Source organism: Dasypus novemcinctus, chromosome 24 (genome assembly GCF_030445035.2).
Source record: "Dasypus novemcinctus isolate mDasNov1 chromosome 24, mDasNov1.1.hap2, whole genome shotgun sequence".
In the NCBI taxonomy this organism is placed as follows: Eukaryota; Metazoa; Chordata; class Mammalia; order Cingulata; family Dasypodidae; genus Dasypus; species Dasypus novemcinctus.
In genome coordinates, this window is record NC_080696.1 from 67,220,349 (window position 1) to 67,234,392 (window position 14,044).

At 68.4% G+C, this 14,044-nt stretch overlaps 1 protein-coding gene across 7 annotated transcripts; it reads right to left on the reverse strand.

Annotated features, from left to right (window-relative positions):
- Positions 1–1,717: 1,717 nt before the first annotated feature.
- UCKL1 (uridine-cytidine kinase 1 like 1) lies at positions 1,718–13,526 on the reverse strand. Of its 7 annotated transcripts, none has more exons than XM_058287335.1 (15): positions 13,401–13,526; positions 7,127–7,317; positions 6,942–7,048; positions 6,542–6,712; positions 6,394–6,465; positions 5,691–5,880; positions 5,556–5,617; positions 4,014–4,033; positions 3,117–3,215; positions 2,958–3,051; positions 2,806–2,868; positions 2,624–2,746; positions 2,269–2,376; positions 2,037–2,193; positions 1,718–1,954 (listed from the first exon to the last, which is right to left on the reverse strand). In XM_058287335.1, exons 1-15 carry the CDS (start codon positions 13,511–13,513, stop codon positions 1,875–1,877), a joined length of 1,650 nt encoding a protein of 549 aa, XP_058143318.1. In that variant the 5' UTR covers positions 13,514–13,526; the 3' UTR covers positions 1,718–1,874. The 7 variants fall into 7 exon arrangements, with proteins under 7 accessions (XP_058143318.1, XP_058143316.1, XP_058143319.1 ...); XM_058287333.1 differs by having other exon boundaries at positions 2,624–2,761; XM_058287336.1 differs by lacking the exon at positions 4,014–4,033 and adding an exon at positions 4,952–4,968.
- Positions 13,527–14,044: the final 518 nt, after the last annotated feature.

Consider the following 14,044-nt stretch of genomic DNA (forward strand, 5'->3'; position numbering starts at 1 on the left):
TGTGGGGCCGGGTCCTCCCGCAACAGGCTCTCCCAGATCACCCCGCCCTCCACAGCCTACGGGAGCCCGTGTACCGGGCAGGCTGACCCACGCGGAGGACCACGTGGGCCTGAGGCAGGCATCCAGTAGACCCTTGGCCAGGCCAGGCCATCCACCCCTTGTTTCTCCGGCAGCGCTGGGGAGGGGGCAGCACCTCACGGGCTGACGAGCCTGAGATGGACCCTGGACTCACCATTCTCAGGTTGGACAGTCCTGGGGGCACTGCCCAGGGCAGGGGCTTCTCCTTGGGGACCCTCTCCAAGCGGCAGAACTTCTCACAAAAGGGCTGTAGGGGGCCCAGGGGCCCCAGCACCAGCCCCAGCCCCACAGCTCTCCCATCCCTTCCCCAGGGCGCCAACACCCTCAGCTCCCAAGCCTGGCAGGGCAGCGTGTTCCCAGCCCCGTCAGCCCGTCACGGTGACCAGCTCTGCCCCTGGAGGGAAGCCCCTGACATCTTCCGCAGCTGTGCTGAGGGCTTGGTCCCCACAAGCTCTTGGGCCTTGGGCCCCTGAGGCTCCCAGAGGTCTGAGGAGCTGCTCCCCAGGCTCAGGGCGCCCCAGAGCCCTCCCCCCAGGGTTTTTTGGAAGGCGGTGACTTCCGTTGGCCCCACGGGGCCCAGGCAGGAAATGGGCCCAAGAACCCAGCACCACTAGCCTGCGGCCTGACCTCCCAGGCCCGAGCTTCTCTCTGAGGGGCCCAGCCTTCGTGATGAGGACTCAAGCCAGGCCCCCCCCACCATCGCCCTGGGCCCCAGGCTGGTGGCTGAGTGGACTCGGGGCCGCAGCCCCTCTCCTGTTCAAGCTGCACTGAGCACCTGGGCACCTGTGGGTGGGCATGCGGGTGGTGCACGGGTGTGCGTGGCTTTGACTTGTCTCTAGAACTCGGCCTGGCCCAGCACCTGGCTGAGCGCGGACAGGCTCCACGTGGGGCTAGCCGGCTCGTTTCTGATGGGGAAGGCAGTGCCCATGCCCCGTAACTGGGAGGGCCCCCAGGCGCACGGCCTGCCGTGCCTGCTTCCGCCTGGCCAGATCCCAGCACAAGGCACAAAGACCGTCCACTCACCTGGGCCAGAAGTCCCTCCACACTGGTCCTGTCCTGGAGCCTGGCTGTCCTTTGGACAAGCCTCCTGCCTTTATCTGTCCGCGTTTGGTCTGGCTCCCCACCCAGTGACTTCCTGTCCCCGCCCACGGCAGGCTTTTCCATGACAGGGTTCTTGGGGGGGAGGTGTGGGGGGGCCAGGCCTGGAGGCAGGTGGTAGGTGTTGGGGTGCTGGGCCTGTCTGCAGCAGCACAGGCGCAGGCCCCACAGGTGCTCCATGCTTGTGTCCCTGCGCACATCCGCGTCTGCCGCCTGCCGTCACCTCCAGGTCCAGGAGCAGCTTAGGTGGGTGAGCTGGCCCACTGAGGCCTGGTCCCCACCCCTCACTATGCCAGGCCCGTTGGCCGACTGTGGGGCTCTAGGAGCCTCCACCCGCAGAGCCAGGCGCCCCTCACCCCATGAGCCACAGGTCCTGTGGGGGACGGAGGGCCCTGACCTGGAGCCATGGCGCCTCAACCTCTCTGGCCCCAGGAGGCCTTGCAGCTGGCCCCGCCCCTGCCACACCAGGGTGTGCGGACCCCAGGCCGGCTCCCACCTGGCCTGACACCACTCTGGCCTTCCTTTCCAACTCACCAACTGCTCCGTGTTCATAAGCCTTTATTTATCTTACAAAGTACGTACATTGTCATACCGGTTGCACTTTTAAAAATTAAAATAAGTTAACGTTTTGTGTAAGCAAAGACCAGAAAGCAGGAGGAGCCTGGCGGGGGCTGGGCAGGGTGGGGTGGCCTGGGCCACTAGCTCGTGGGAGCCACTTCCTCCTCGTCGCTGCCGTCGGGGACCGCATCTGTCCCGAAGTAGCGGTCACCAAAGTTTCCTGGAGAGAGAAGGAGGCCACGTTGGGGGCACGCCCGGCTCTACCCGCCCAGGACCCCCAGGCTCTGCCCCAGGGGTCTCACCAATGCCAGGGATGATGCGGAAAAGGTCATTGACGCGCTTGTCCACGGCTGTCGTGATGATTTTCACGCGCGGGAACGCGTAGGCCACCGAGTGTACGCCCATCTCGGCCATGAGCAGGGACAGCAGGAAGATCTTGTCCTCGGGAACGTCGTGGTCCTGAGCGCGAGATGCAGGTCACCCCCAACCCAGGCCGCGAGCCCCGGCCCGGCCCGCCCACTCGCCGGCGCTCACTAGGAGCACGCGCACGGCCATCATGGCGGCGGCGCCCGTGGACACGGTGCAGTCCATCAGGATCACGTGGTCGTCGCTGATGTCCTTGGGCAGCCGCAGGTAGTGCAGCTGCGGGCGGGCGGGGGGCTCAGTACCTGCAGGGCAGGCCCAGGCCGCGCCCCCCCAGAGCCCGGCCTCCCCCTCAGAGACCCCCGCCCTCGGCCCCGCCCCTTACACCGGCCCCCCTCCCCCAGAGCCTCGGCCCCGCCCCTTACACCGGCCCCCCTCCCCCAGAGCCTCGGCCCCGCCCCTTACACCGGCCCCCCTCCCCAGAGCCCCGCCCCTCACACGGCCCCGCCCCGGGCCCCGCCCCCACCTCGGGCTCCCCCGTGAGCTGGTTGGTCTGGATGAGGATGGTGCCGATGCGCACGTCTTTGCACACGGCCCGCAGCGCCGGCTCCATGGTCTCGCCCGCCCGCAGGATGGACACGCCGGTGATCTGCGGGGCGGGAGGCTGAGCGGCGTCCTCGGCCCCGCGCCCGCCCCCCCGGCACGTACCTGCTTCCCGGCGTAGCACTTGCCCGCGTAGTCCTGGCCCTGCGGGGTCTGCACGACGCAGTCCTGCGCGCAGAGCGGGAGGGGGCGCCCGTGAGCCGCGGCGCGCCCCGCCCCCAACCCCGGACCCCGGACCCCGGACCCCCGCGGCGCACCTGGAAGGGCAGGAAGGAGAGCGCGTGCTCGATGAGCAGCCGCATCAGCCTCTTGGAGTAGAAGATGAACTCGTCACGGCTGGTCTCCTTGTCCCTGCGGGCGCGCGGTTTCAGCAAGGGCAGCCCCGGGGGCTGCCGCCCCGCCCGCGGGGGTCTCACCTGATGATGGTGTGCATCCCTCGCACCTGCGGCGTGCTCTTGAGGACGCTCAGCGTCCGCGGCAAGGGGTGGCACTGGTGCGCTGAGGCCAGCGCTGCCCTGGGGACACAAGCGACCCATTGGGGCCACTCCAGGAGGGGCGTCTTCTCCCAGGGCCCTGGGAGGCCGTGCTCCCCACCCCCAGGGCTGTCGGACAGCAGGGTGGGCGGATCTGGGGTGGGACCACACCCTAACTGCAGGGCAAAGGTTACAGAACACAGAGCAGCGGCTGAGCACAAGCAGAGGGCCTGGGGGAGGACAGCCCCCGCCCAGGCCAGGGCGCCCAGGCTGGGGGGAGCAGAGGGTGGGGCCCCTGCGGGCAGGCCCAAGAACAGGCAGACCTCCAGCCCAGGTCCTAGCCAGCCCCAGGGCTCCTCACTGGCCCGTAGCCCAGGCCCTTTCCCAGAGGAGCTGGTCCAGCCCCTTGGGACGGGGAAAGCTGGCACAGGGCTGCCTGCAGAACTTGGCGAACTCGGGTGACCGCTGCCAAGAGGCGCTGGGAGGGCAGCCAGGGGTGCCTGGAGAACGGGAGGGGATTAGGGTGGGCAGGGGCATGCGAGGGAGGGGAGTGGAAGGGGGAGGCTCAGGAGCCACAGGAGTGGGGGGGAGGGGCCATGCAGGGGGCAGGGCCATGTAGGGGGAGGAGCAGGGGCGGGGCAAGGTAGGGGGAGGGGAGAAGAGGGAGGAGGCAGAAGGGCAAGGAAGGGCATGGGGCAGGAACCTGCCGAGGGTGACAGGGTGGGGGCAGGAGTGTTGGGGATGGGGGGGGCATGCGAGGGGGCAGGGGCTTGGGGTGTTGCCCAGTGACCCCCAGCGCCCAGCACAGGCAGCAGCACGCCAGGTGCACTCTGAGCTCACATGTCCCAGCGCAGCTTCCTCTGCTCGCGGGTGGAGATTAGGTCAGGGAGGGAGCAAGGCAGGAGACGGGGTTGTAAAGAGAAGGAAAGAACAAAGCCCGTTCAGCCTGGGCAGAGGACGGTGGTCCCTGGAGCTCCAGGGGAGCCACTGCCCTTGGCCAGGCGTGGAGGAGACCGTAGCTCTGGCCGCCGGGCCCTGCGTGCGTGAGTGCGTGTGAGCCTACGCCCACCGCCCAGGCGAGGACAACCCCCACCTCACTTCCGGGCGCTGAAGGAGGTGAGCGAGGCCCGGCCACCACTTCCTGTGGCCGACCAGGACGGAGAAGGTAGCCTGCCGCCCTCGGGTATTTTCTCAAGTTTGAAGCCCTGGAAACTTTTTTTGGTTTGATTTCTCTGAACAAAGACTTCAAAAGGAACCTGACAGGACGAGGCTCCGGCGGCCTGCCCTGGTGAGAGCATACAGCAGCGGAAAGCAGGCAGGGGCAGGGGTGCCAGGCAGGGCGGCAGGTGTGGGCTGGGGGACGTCTAGCACACGTGAGCTCGCGGGCTGCTCCCCGATGCCCGCAAGACCAGAGCAGAGGCAGGCAGCGTCCTCTGGGTGGGGGCTGCCCTCACGGGCAGCCAGGGCACCCTGGACACTGGTGCTGCAGCACAGGGCAGGATGGGAGCGGCTGGCTGCGGCCGAAAGCAGCCCTCCAGGGCAGGGCCTGGGACACCTGTGGCTGCCAGGAGGCCAGACCGCGAGGCGTGGGCACGTCCCGCGAGGCACCTGCGGCTCCCGTCCACCAGCAGCAGGTGGTGCCGGGGCGCGGGGGGGGGGGGGGTGAGCTACGGCAGAGGCAAGGTCTCGGGAGGGAAGACGGCCGCCCCCCTCACCTGCCCGGGCCTGGCTGTGGCAGCACCTCCCTCTGGGCAGGTGTGGGGTGGGAGGAGTCTTACCTGACGCTGAGTTCACGCTGCGGCAGCGACGCAGGGAGACAAGGGAGCGAAGGGGGTGGGCGTCAGCGACGCCACTCACCTGCCGCTGACGCCGCACAGCCCAGCGCCCCCTGGGGTCACCCTGGGCCCTCTGCGGAGCCTGGCGCAGGACGGGCGTGTTTTCTGCATGACTTCCAACCTGGGGATAACTGGGACCCTGGGACCCCGGTTCGGAGCTGTGGACCGCCTGGGGAGGCCCCGTCTAGGGTGCCTCTCTGCACCAAGTCCCCACAGCCTTGGGGTCAGCCCGGTCAGGCCCGCTGGCTGCGAGGGAAGTTGGGTGCCCAGCTGGGGCCTGAGCACCCGGCCGGCTGCACCTTGGCGGCCACGCTCCCCTCAGGGGCTGCAGCCCCCTCTGCCTGGCATGAAGGCTGGAGGCCAAGCTGGGCAACCGGGCTGCCCTGAGCCAGACGTGTCCAAGCAGGCAGGACGCCGTGGGCCAGGCTGCTTGGGTGTTGCTGAGGTGGAGGCACGTGGACGGGGGACAGCCTGGCCCAGGGGCCGTGGTGCCAGCACAAGCAGCAGGGCAGTGGGCTGGGGGCTGCCGAGCACTGGGCCCTCTCACCTCCTCCAGCTGGCTGTGCACGTGCTGCACGATGAGGTCGATGGCCACCGCGTTCCCACTGCCTGGGGAGGGCGGACACTGCGGGTGAGAGGGGCAGAGCCGCCAGCCCCGCCCGCCCCGTGGTGCCCCGCGCACCCCTGGGCACCACGATGTCCGCCAGCCGCATGGTGGGCTGGATGTACTGGTCGAAGGCCGGCTTGACAAACTTGTTGTACTGCTTGATGACACCCTCGATGTCCCGGCCCCGCTCGCCGATGTCCCGGCGCAGACGCCGCACCAGGCGTATGTCCGAGTCCGTGTCCACAAAGATCTTCATGTCCAGCAGCTGTGCCGAGGGCAGCCATGAGCGCAGGACGGCGGAGCCGCAGCGCCCCCCACGACGCCACCGGTCAGCACAAGCAGTGCCCGCACCTCCCCCCTGCGACGCCACCGGTCAGCACAAGCGGTGCCCGCGCTGCCCCCCCGTGATGCCACTGGTCAGCACAAGCAGTGCCTGTGGGGGGTGGGCTGTGAGTGCAGGATGGTGGAGCCGCAGTGTCCCCCGCTATGCCACCGGTCAGCACAAGCAGTGCCCATGCCTCCCCCCTCCAACGCCACCGGTCAGCACAAGCGGTGCCCGTGCCTCCCCCCTGCAATGCCACCGGTCAGCACAAGTGGTGCCCGTGGGGGGCGGGCGCTGCTCACGGCGGCCCAGAGTGTCTGCCCTGACCCGCCGAGGCCGCGTGGCCCCGGCAAGGCTCCGACACACCGTCCCTCCAGCCAGGCACGCGGGAGGCTTCCTGATGGCACCCGGGCAGCGAGGTGGGGGTCCCGGCCCGGGCCCACCTGCCCCGCTCACCTCCAGCAGCGTCTTGTCCGCGAAGGCCATGATGCCCTCGAAGATGATGACGTTGGCGCCGTAGAGCGTTTTCTGCGGGAGACCGTGCAGCAGCCCTGGGCCCAAGGGGACACGCCGGCAGCCCCACAGCCCCCGGCCCGGCCCCTACCCAGTCCTTCTTGCGGCTGTGGGTGGTGAAGTCGTAGATGGGCACCTTGACGCTCTTGCCCTGCTTCAGCTTCTTGAGGGTGGACACGATGAGGTCGAAGTCGAAGGCGTCGGGGTGGTCGAAGTCGAAGTTGTTGTGGGCGGCCTGCTCCTGCTGCTGCTGCGTCAGCACCTGCGCGCACGGTGGGCTCGTGGGGCCGCAGGGGGCGGGCGGAGGCGCAGCGAGGGGTGAGGGGCAGGGCGGGGGTAGGGCGGGGGCACAGCTGGGGGCACAGGTAAGGCTGGGGCGCGCAGGGCGGGGGCGTGGGTGGGGGCGGGGTGGGGGCACGGCTGGGGCGTCCAGGGCGGGGGCACAGCTGGGGGCGTGGGTGTGGGCGCGGCTGGGCGCGGGGCGGGCCCACCTTGTAGAAGGAGTCCATGGACAGCAGGACCACCCAGGGCACGTCCAGCGCCTCGATGATCATCCTGGCCACCGTGGTCTTCCCGGAGGCGCTGCCGCCTCCCAGGCCTGCGAGGGGAGTGGGCGCTTGGCGCTGCTGCTGACCCGGCAGGGCCGCCCTCCCGCCCGCTGCCCGCCGCCGCGCACCGATGGCGAAGGCCTCCTTGGACTGCGTGCCATGCTCGTTGTACCAGGGCGGCCGCCCCGCCGTGTAGATGGTCCGCTTGCTGGTGCGCAGCAGGGGCGGCTCCGACTTGCACTGGCTCGTGGTGCGCCTCCGGGGTGAGCGCCCAGCGCCCACGGCGGGCAGAAGCCTGTCCAGGGACTCGGCGTGGCTGCTGCAGAAGGCGCACGCTAGCCTCAGGCCCTGCACGCACCCTCCGCTCAGCCGAGGCGGGGAGCCGGCGCGGGGCCCCGGGGCACAGGGCCAGGCCACCTCGACATCCCGGGGGCGCTGGCTGCCGCAGGCACCCGGGGTCTTTGTGCTGTCTCACACCGTCCTGCGCGACACGAAGCCCGGTTCGCAGGGGAGGAGGCTGGGCCGGAGGGGCCCGCAGGCGCCACGCGGCTGCACTCGGCCTCACTGCCCGTCGGCACCAGGCAGGCAGCAGAGGGCAGGGGGACGGGTGGGGACCCCTCTTTCTGTCTGGGACTCTCCTGGTCCTGAAACAGAAACCTCCAGCAAACCGCAGACGCCTCTCCTAGCTTCCTGGGAGCCCCTGTCCAGCCCGCCTGCAGCCCCCCGCTCCTCAGGGTCCGCCAGGGGAGGCCCCAGAGGCTGCAAGGGGCATGACCCACGGGGGCCTCCAGTCCCCTGCAGGCTCAGGGCCCATCCATGGACCCCTGCGGTTTCTCTCCCCACGAAGGAAGAGGTGACCGACTGGCCCAAGACCTCGAACCCCAACGGCAGAGGTTTCGGGGGGTAGGTCAAGAACGCTGGCTCTGGCTGCACAGCCGTGTCATGGCAGGAGCTGGTGGCCAGTGCGTTTGTGGCCACTGCCAAGGAGGGACGGAGCTGAGGGCGGGGGCTCCTGCCCGTGTGGGCAGCTATTCAGACGCACGGTTGGGGACTGGCCAGGCCTCTGCAGCAGGCGGCGGTGCCCTGTGACCTGGCGACCACACAGCCCGGAAGAAAACCCAGAGGTGCCCAGGGGCAGCAGGCGAATGCCCACAGCCTGGAGTGCAGCGTCAGTCATGGGGTGTCTTCAGAGCACAGGGCAGTCCCGAGACGAGCAGGGGGCTCAGCACTCACAGCACAGGAAGGCAGCCTCACGGGCATGGCGAGGGGCGAAGAGCGCGCTGCATGAGGCGCGGTGCTCACCTAAGAGCAGCTCCCCACATGCAGCCCGCCTACGCGCCCGTGCGAGAGCGCGAGCGTGTATGCACGGCAGCAGCCAAGAGCACGAGCCAGACTCGGGGACCTCTGCTAGTTCGTGTTTTTGCACCACCACCGAGCCTCTCGGTCAGGGCCACAGAGCTGCCTGCGCTGAGCCGGGGGCCTGACCTCGGGCAGAGAGCCATGGAGACACACGGGGCCCTGGACACAGGCTTTCGCTGCTGTGGGGACAGTGAGTACCTCCGCTTGGGAGCACGGACCTTTCCAGCTGCATGGTCCTCCCAGAGCACTCAGAAATGCTGAGAGCCAGGAGAAAATGTGTCTGTGGACGCGCATGTGGGCTGGGGCCGGCGGCAGTGGGGGAACTCACTAAAGCACAACCCGTGACGGTGCAGCAGCACCTGGGCGAAGAGAGCAGCGTCAGGCACAAGCTGAAGCAGCAAAGCTGTCTCTACATGGCAAGAACAGTCTGCTCCTGTCCTCAGAGAAGAGGAAGGCAGAGCTGCCACTTGCGCTCTGTCGCAGGGAGCACACAGGGCAGTGCACGTTGGCCGTGTCACTTCTGAGGCCCTGGGGACAGCTCTGAACCACATGCCCACTGTGGAGCTGGCGGCTGACGTTGCCCTGGGGCTGAGCAGACGGTGCCAAGGGGATGCAGCAACGCCAGCCATGGAGACGCACCTCCCTGGGTGCGGTGATGTGGCAGGCACACTGGCAGCGCCTCCCGCGGGCAGGAGGGGCGTGGGGGGCACAGGCAGGGCCAGGAGGCACCTGCAGCAGCAGTGAGGCCAGGGTTTCCACACGGGGCTTCTCACCTTGACCCCGAGGAGGCGGGCAGCTCTCCTGGACACACCGCCCGCAGGAGCAAGCAGGTGGCGGCTCAGACCCAGCGCGGCCAATGGGCGGGTGGCATGTGCCCGGGGGCCTGGCTGGGCAGGGGAACACAGGGCAGCCCCTCCCCTCCTGCCCAAGCTCAGCCACGGGACGTGGATCCCCAGAACGCCGCACAAACTCCCACCCAGAGCTGTGAGGGGCGCTGCCCTGCTGCTTGCGTGCCGCTGAGCCAGGCGGAGCACGCTCTCCAGGGTGGCCGGGCGGGGTCCCAGCCGCTCAGGCGCAAAGCTGCACTTGGCAGAACAGACACAGGCTCCCAGCCCACTCCGCCCCGTGGTCCGTGGGGTCTCCTGTTTGGGGTGCTCTTCTCTTTCAAGCTTGTGCTGCAGGGAAAGAATCTACAGGTCGGGGGGCATCCGTGTAGGCCGAGGCGTCCGTCCCACCAGCCTGGCAGCTGACCTGGACGGTGCCACCCCAGCGTCTGCGGCCAAGCTCTGCTCGGTGCCCTGTGCCAAAGCTCGTTTGTCTGCTGGAGCTGAGTGGAACCGCCGGGCCCGGCAACAGCCTCGCCCCAGGCCTCACAGAAAAGGTCTCGTTAACAACCGGAAAAGTGCATGAAAGACTTCACTTTCCTGTGCACAAGTGGGCAAGGACGCCTCTGGCCAGCATGAAAAAAGCCTCGTTTCTTCTAAGACCGACTACTGCCGACAGCCCGGAGTAGACCCGCGTGCCTGCGCCTGCCCCCGCGCCGCCCCACCCCATGCCACACAGGTCAGCAGGCCTGGGACTCACCTGCCTTCTGCACCAAGGGCCCAGCACCCCGAGACCCTGATGCCGGGGTAAGCAGGGAGGCTGCTCATGGCTGAGGAATGCGTGGCGTCCAGCAGATGGGGACTCGGGGCTGTAAGGCACTCCCAGGGAGCGTGTGCCCAGGGCCTGGGGGCTGCTGGCGAGCCGGGGGCCTCACGGCCGTCTCTGGGACCCAGTGTCCCCCAGGACAGCTCAGGAGCTCTGGCTGCCTGCACTGCCCCCCATAAGCAGCCTGCAGCTGGGGGGTGGCCAGGTAGTGGCAAGCAGAAGCTGCCCACGCCCGGCGGAGAGGTGCAGCTCAGGGGCCCCGTGCGGCGCAGCCTCGCCGCGGGCCTAAGAGGATCAGCGGTGGGAGGGGGCCTCGCCTGATATTAATAGCTCGATGCTGCCAGTGCGGGCGGCGCGGCCAGGCCAGCACCCAGGTCAGCCCTCGGGGGCGGTGGGCACTGCCACGCACCTCCTGGGCGCCGGCCACACCCTTGCCTGGGCCCTGGAGAAAGTACCGGGCCCCCGGCCTGCCTGGGAGATCGACCCCGGGCCCTGCCGGCCTGGGCTGAGGCGCCTCCACAGGCACAAACAAGCCTGAAACTTTACACTCGGCACATCCAAGAATAACTGCCCTGTCCTGCCCTGCCAGCACGCCGCCCCTCTGCCACCTGCTCCGCCCTCGGCCGGGGCACCGCCGTGCCACTCGGGGTGGCTGCGCTCGCCATCGCCGCACGGAGGTCTCCAGAGGGATCTGAGCCGGTGAGCGCGGGCCCAAGCTGCCGCCTCTCCCACCTGCCCCCCACCCCCCGCAGCCCCTCTGCTGCCAGCTGCTTCCTGCGGCAAGGCAGAGATCGGCGGTGCAGAGGAAAGAGGCCAGGCCAGCTGGGCCTAAGCCTGGGGAGCCCACCCCAGGAGCCGGCTGTGCTGGCGGGCACCTTCCTCTGGCGCTGCCATGGCAGCCTCTCCTGGCCGCCCAGGTAACCGCGCCTGCCCTCTGGGGACACCCGGCGGCAGGACCAGCCCGCCGGGCTCTGTGCACCTCCCTCGGCCCTGCTCCCAGGTGGCGCATCCTCCGCACCCTGGCCTGGTGGAGGGGGCAGTGCCTCAGTGCGGCTCCTCGCACTGACCTGCGCCAAGTCGCAGTGCGGACACGGGCTGTGCGGAGGCCTGAGCCCTGGGAGCCCCGACCGAGGGACAGCTGTCACGGGCCCCGACGTGCAGCTGCTGTCGCCAGAATGGGCTCGGCCCTGCCGAGCAAGCTGCCTCCAGTGCTGGGGCCCAGCAGAGCCAGGGGGGCCCTGGCCTGGCCCTGGAGCAGGGGTGCCCCGCATACGGCCCCTGCACCCGTGTCCCGGGTCTCGGCAGGGCCCGCCAGCCTGCGTTGCACCTGAGCCTGAGCGCTCCGCCTTGGCCCTCTCGGGTGGGATGGCTCAGCAGGGGCCTGTTTCAGGTGTCGCACCTGCGGTGGCAGCTGCGCCCTGCCAGCTCCTGCTGGACAGGCTGGTCCTGGGGCCAAGCCTCTGGGGACACATGCACAGTGTGTGCCTCAACTTAGACCCGAGGCAGTGCCCTACTGCACCACCTACAACGTGACAAACACGTGATGGTTGCTGATCGTGTAAATATTTCATGGACTGTTGAAGATTGATGTAAAAATAGTTACATGAGAAAACTCACAGGACGTACAAATGGCGGCCGCCTTTGCGTCTGTGCTGTGGCTCGTTGGCGGCCACCCAGCACCGGTGGAAGCTGACCACGCCCCTGCCCTGCGTGGCGAGGATGGGAACCCGCCAGGCCCCTCCGTGCTTCGTGGAGGTTTGATGAAGCGCAAATAAGAACAGAGGGAAGGGAGGTGCTGGCCCGGGGCTCCGCACGCGACAGCTCAGACACCTTCTTCGGTGGGGCCCCGTCGGGACCAGCACGGGGACCCTGCATGGAGGGCCAGCGCAGCCCTTTCAGGGGGCGGGGAGCACTGCGGGTTTTGGGGGGCATGCTGAACGGACTCTGCACTGGTCTGCCTCACCTTCTTGGGGTTCCCAGAGACAACTGTGTCCCCAGCAACCCCTCCCCGCCGTGTTCCAGCCCACAGCTGCAGCCCCAGCCCTGCTCTGAGTGGGTGGGTGAGTGCGGCTTACATGGCAACGGAGTCGTTGAGGTGGCAACTGTGGGAGGAGGACCCCATGGACCCCGCTTGGGAAGGCACTGACGGGAGCTGCGAGCAGGGCTGACAAGGCCGTCTGTGGGGGCGACAGCGTGGCGCGCAGGGAGGGCACCACGAGCCAGGCTCAGAGCTCCGTGGCCGGGAAGGAAGTGCAAGAAATTGCCCCTTGGAAATCCAGAGGCCTCGGGGAGGACCCAGTGGGCTTTTGAGGAAGGGGGGGGGCATCTAAATGTACACTTAAAGCGCGCTGGCCCTCACTCTGCTGTGCCCTTGGGCAGAGCCCAGCAGGCGGCCACGAACCTGTGTTGTCAGGAAATGCTTTTTCCCACAGCCTTCCAAGTTACTGGCCTGGCCTTTTTGATCTTGGGTTAAATAAAGAACTTTTGGAAGCAGGGGTCACCGGTTCAGTTCTTGTCAGGCCTGGGCCGTGACCCGCTGCTAGGCGAGGCGACCCACTCCTGTCATTGCCGCTGTGAAGGAGGAGCAGGGGTGGGGGGCACAGACGTGGCTCCCTCAGGTGCTAAGGAACCTTGCCCCACTCCCCTCCCGCTGTTCCCTGGGTCCCAAAGATTCAGGGATGAGGCCTGCTTCCTGTTAGCCATTTCCACTTCCTAAGGGGTGGCTAACCCCCTTGCTGCACCGCACATCGCCCCCATCACACTCCTGCCAGGCCCCTGGCGGGCTCTGCAGGGAGCTGCCAGCACCCCCAGGCAGGCAAAGGCACCGCGCACCTTGCCCCTGCCAGAAACATGGCGTCCGCCCGCCGGGAGGGGCAGGGCTGGAGTCCCGCGGAGCCAGCGGATGCAGCACCGGTGCGTCAAGCACGCACACACCTCCCGGGCTTGCAGGCGGAAGCCTTGTCCACTTGGGGCTGAAACCACTGCCTGTCCCGAGGGTGCAGAAACAGGGTCTGCCCATCAAGCCGCCACCCTTCCCTGCCTGGGGACACCTGGGTACTTGGGCAAGGGCCATCGCAGTGCCCTACTGCAGGCCCCCGCCGCGCCCCCTTGCCACTGTCATCCAGGCACAGTGCTGGTCCCCGCCCCTCCCACCATGGCTACCACCAGGGCGCCCGAGGAAGCTGCATCCCAGGGCGGGGGCTGCACACTCCCGCCCTAGGAGTGTGTGGGGATGTCCAAGGAAGCCACCCTTCCTGCCCCAGCAGACGGGGCTCCAGGCCGCGGCGGCCTGGGCCGGGGGCCGGCCTACAGCACACAGGCGGGGGCTCCAGCCCACGTGCGTCGCCGACCCTCCGCGCTCCGCGGCGGCACGGGAGGGGCGCCCTCGCCTACCGGTCCTCGCACGCGGTCTCGCTCTTCCCCGCCGGCGGGCCGGGCGCCTCCCGGGCGGTGGGGGGCAGCGGGGGCGCGGGGGCGGCGGCCGCGGGGCGCGGGGGAGCCGCCATGGAGCTCGGCCTGGCCGCGCGCGCGGGCCGCCGGGAGTTGTGGTTCCGGCCCCCGCGCCGCACGCCCGGCTGCGAGCCCTGCGGACTACAAGCCCCACAAGGCCGCGCGGCGGGGCCCGCCGGGCACCGCGGTCGAGCTGCGCCCGCCACGTGCGGGCTTTGGCCCGGGCTCCCCCGCTCGGCGGCCGCAAGCCTGCAAGGCTTTGCCCCCTCCCCACTCGCGGTGTTCCACAAACTCAGCCACACAAAACCCTGGAAAAAAAATCAATAGACATTTATTTGATACAGCCATTCTTAATACATACAGTTGGTGGCCCACCCCCACGCCACCTTGAGACTGGGGGCAGGGCAGGGACAAGGACCAGGAACAGATGGTCACAGGCGGGCAGGGCCCAAGCTCACCGTCAAAACATCTTGCAAATAAACACTTTGTAGATAGAATATATATGTATATATATGGTTACAAGTGATAGCTGGAACTCTTCCAAAATGCACTTATGTACTGAGAACTGGCATTAAAAATTCCAAGCC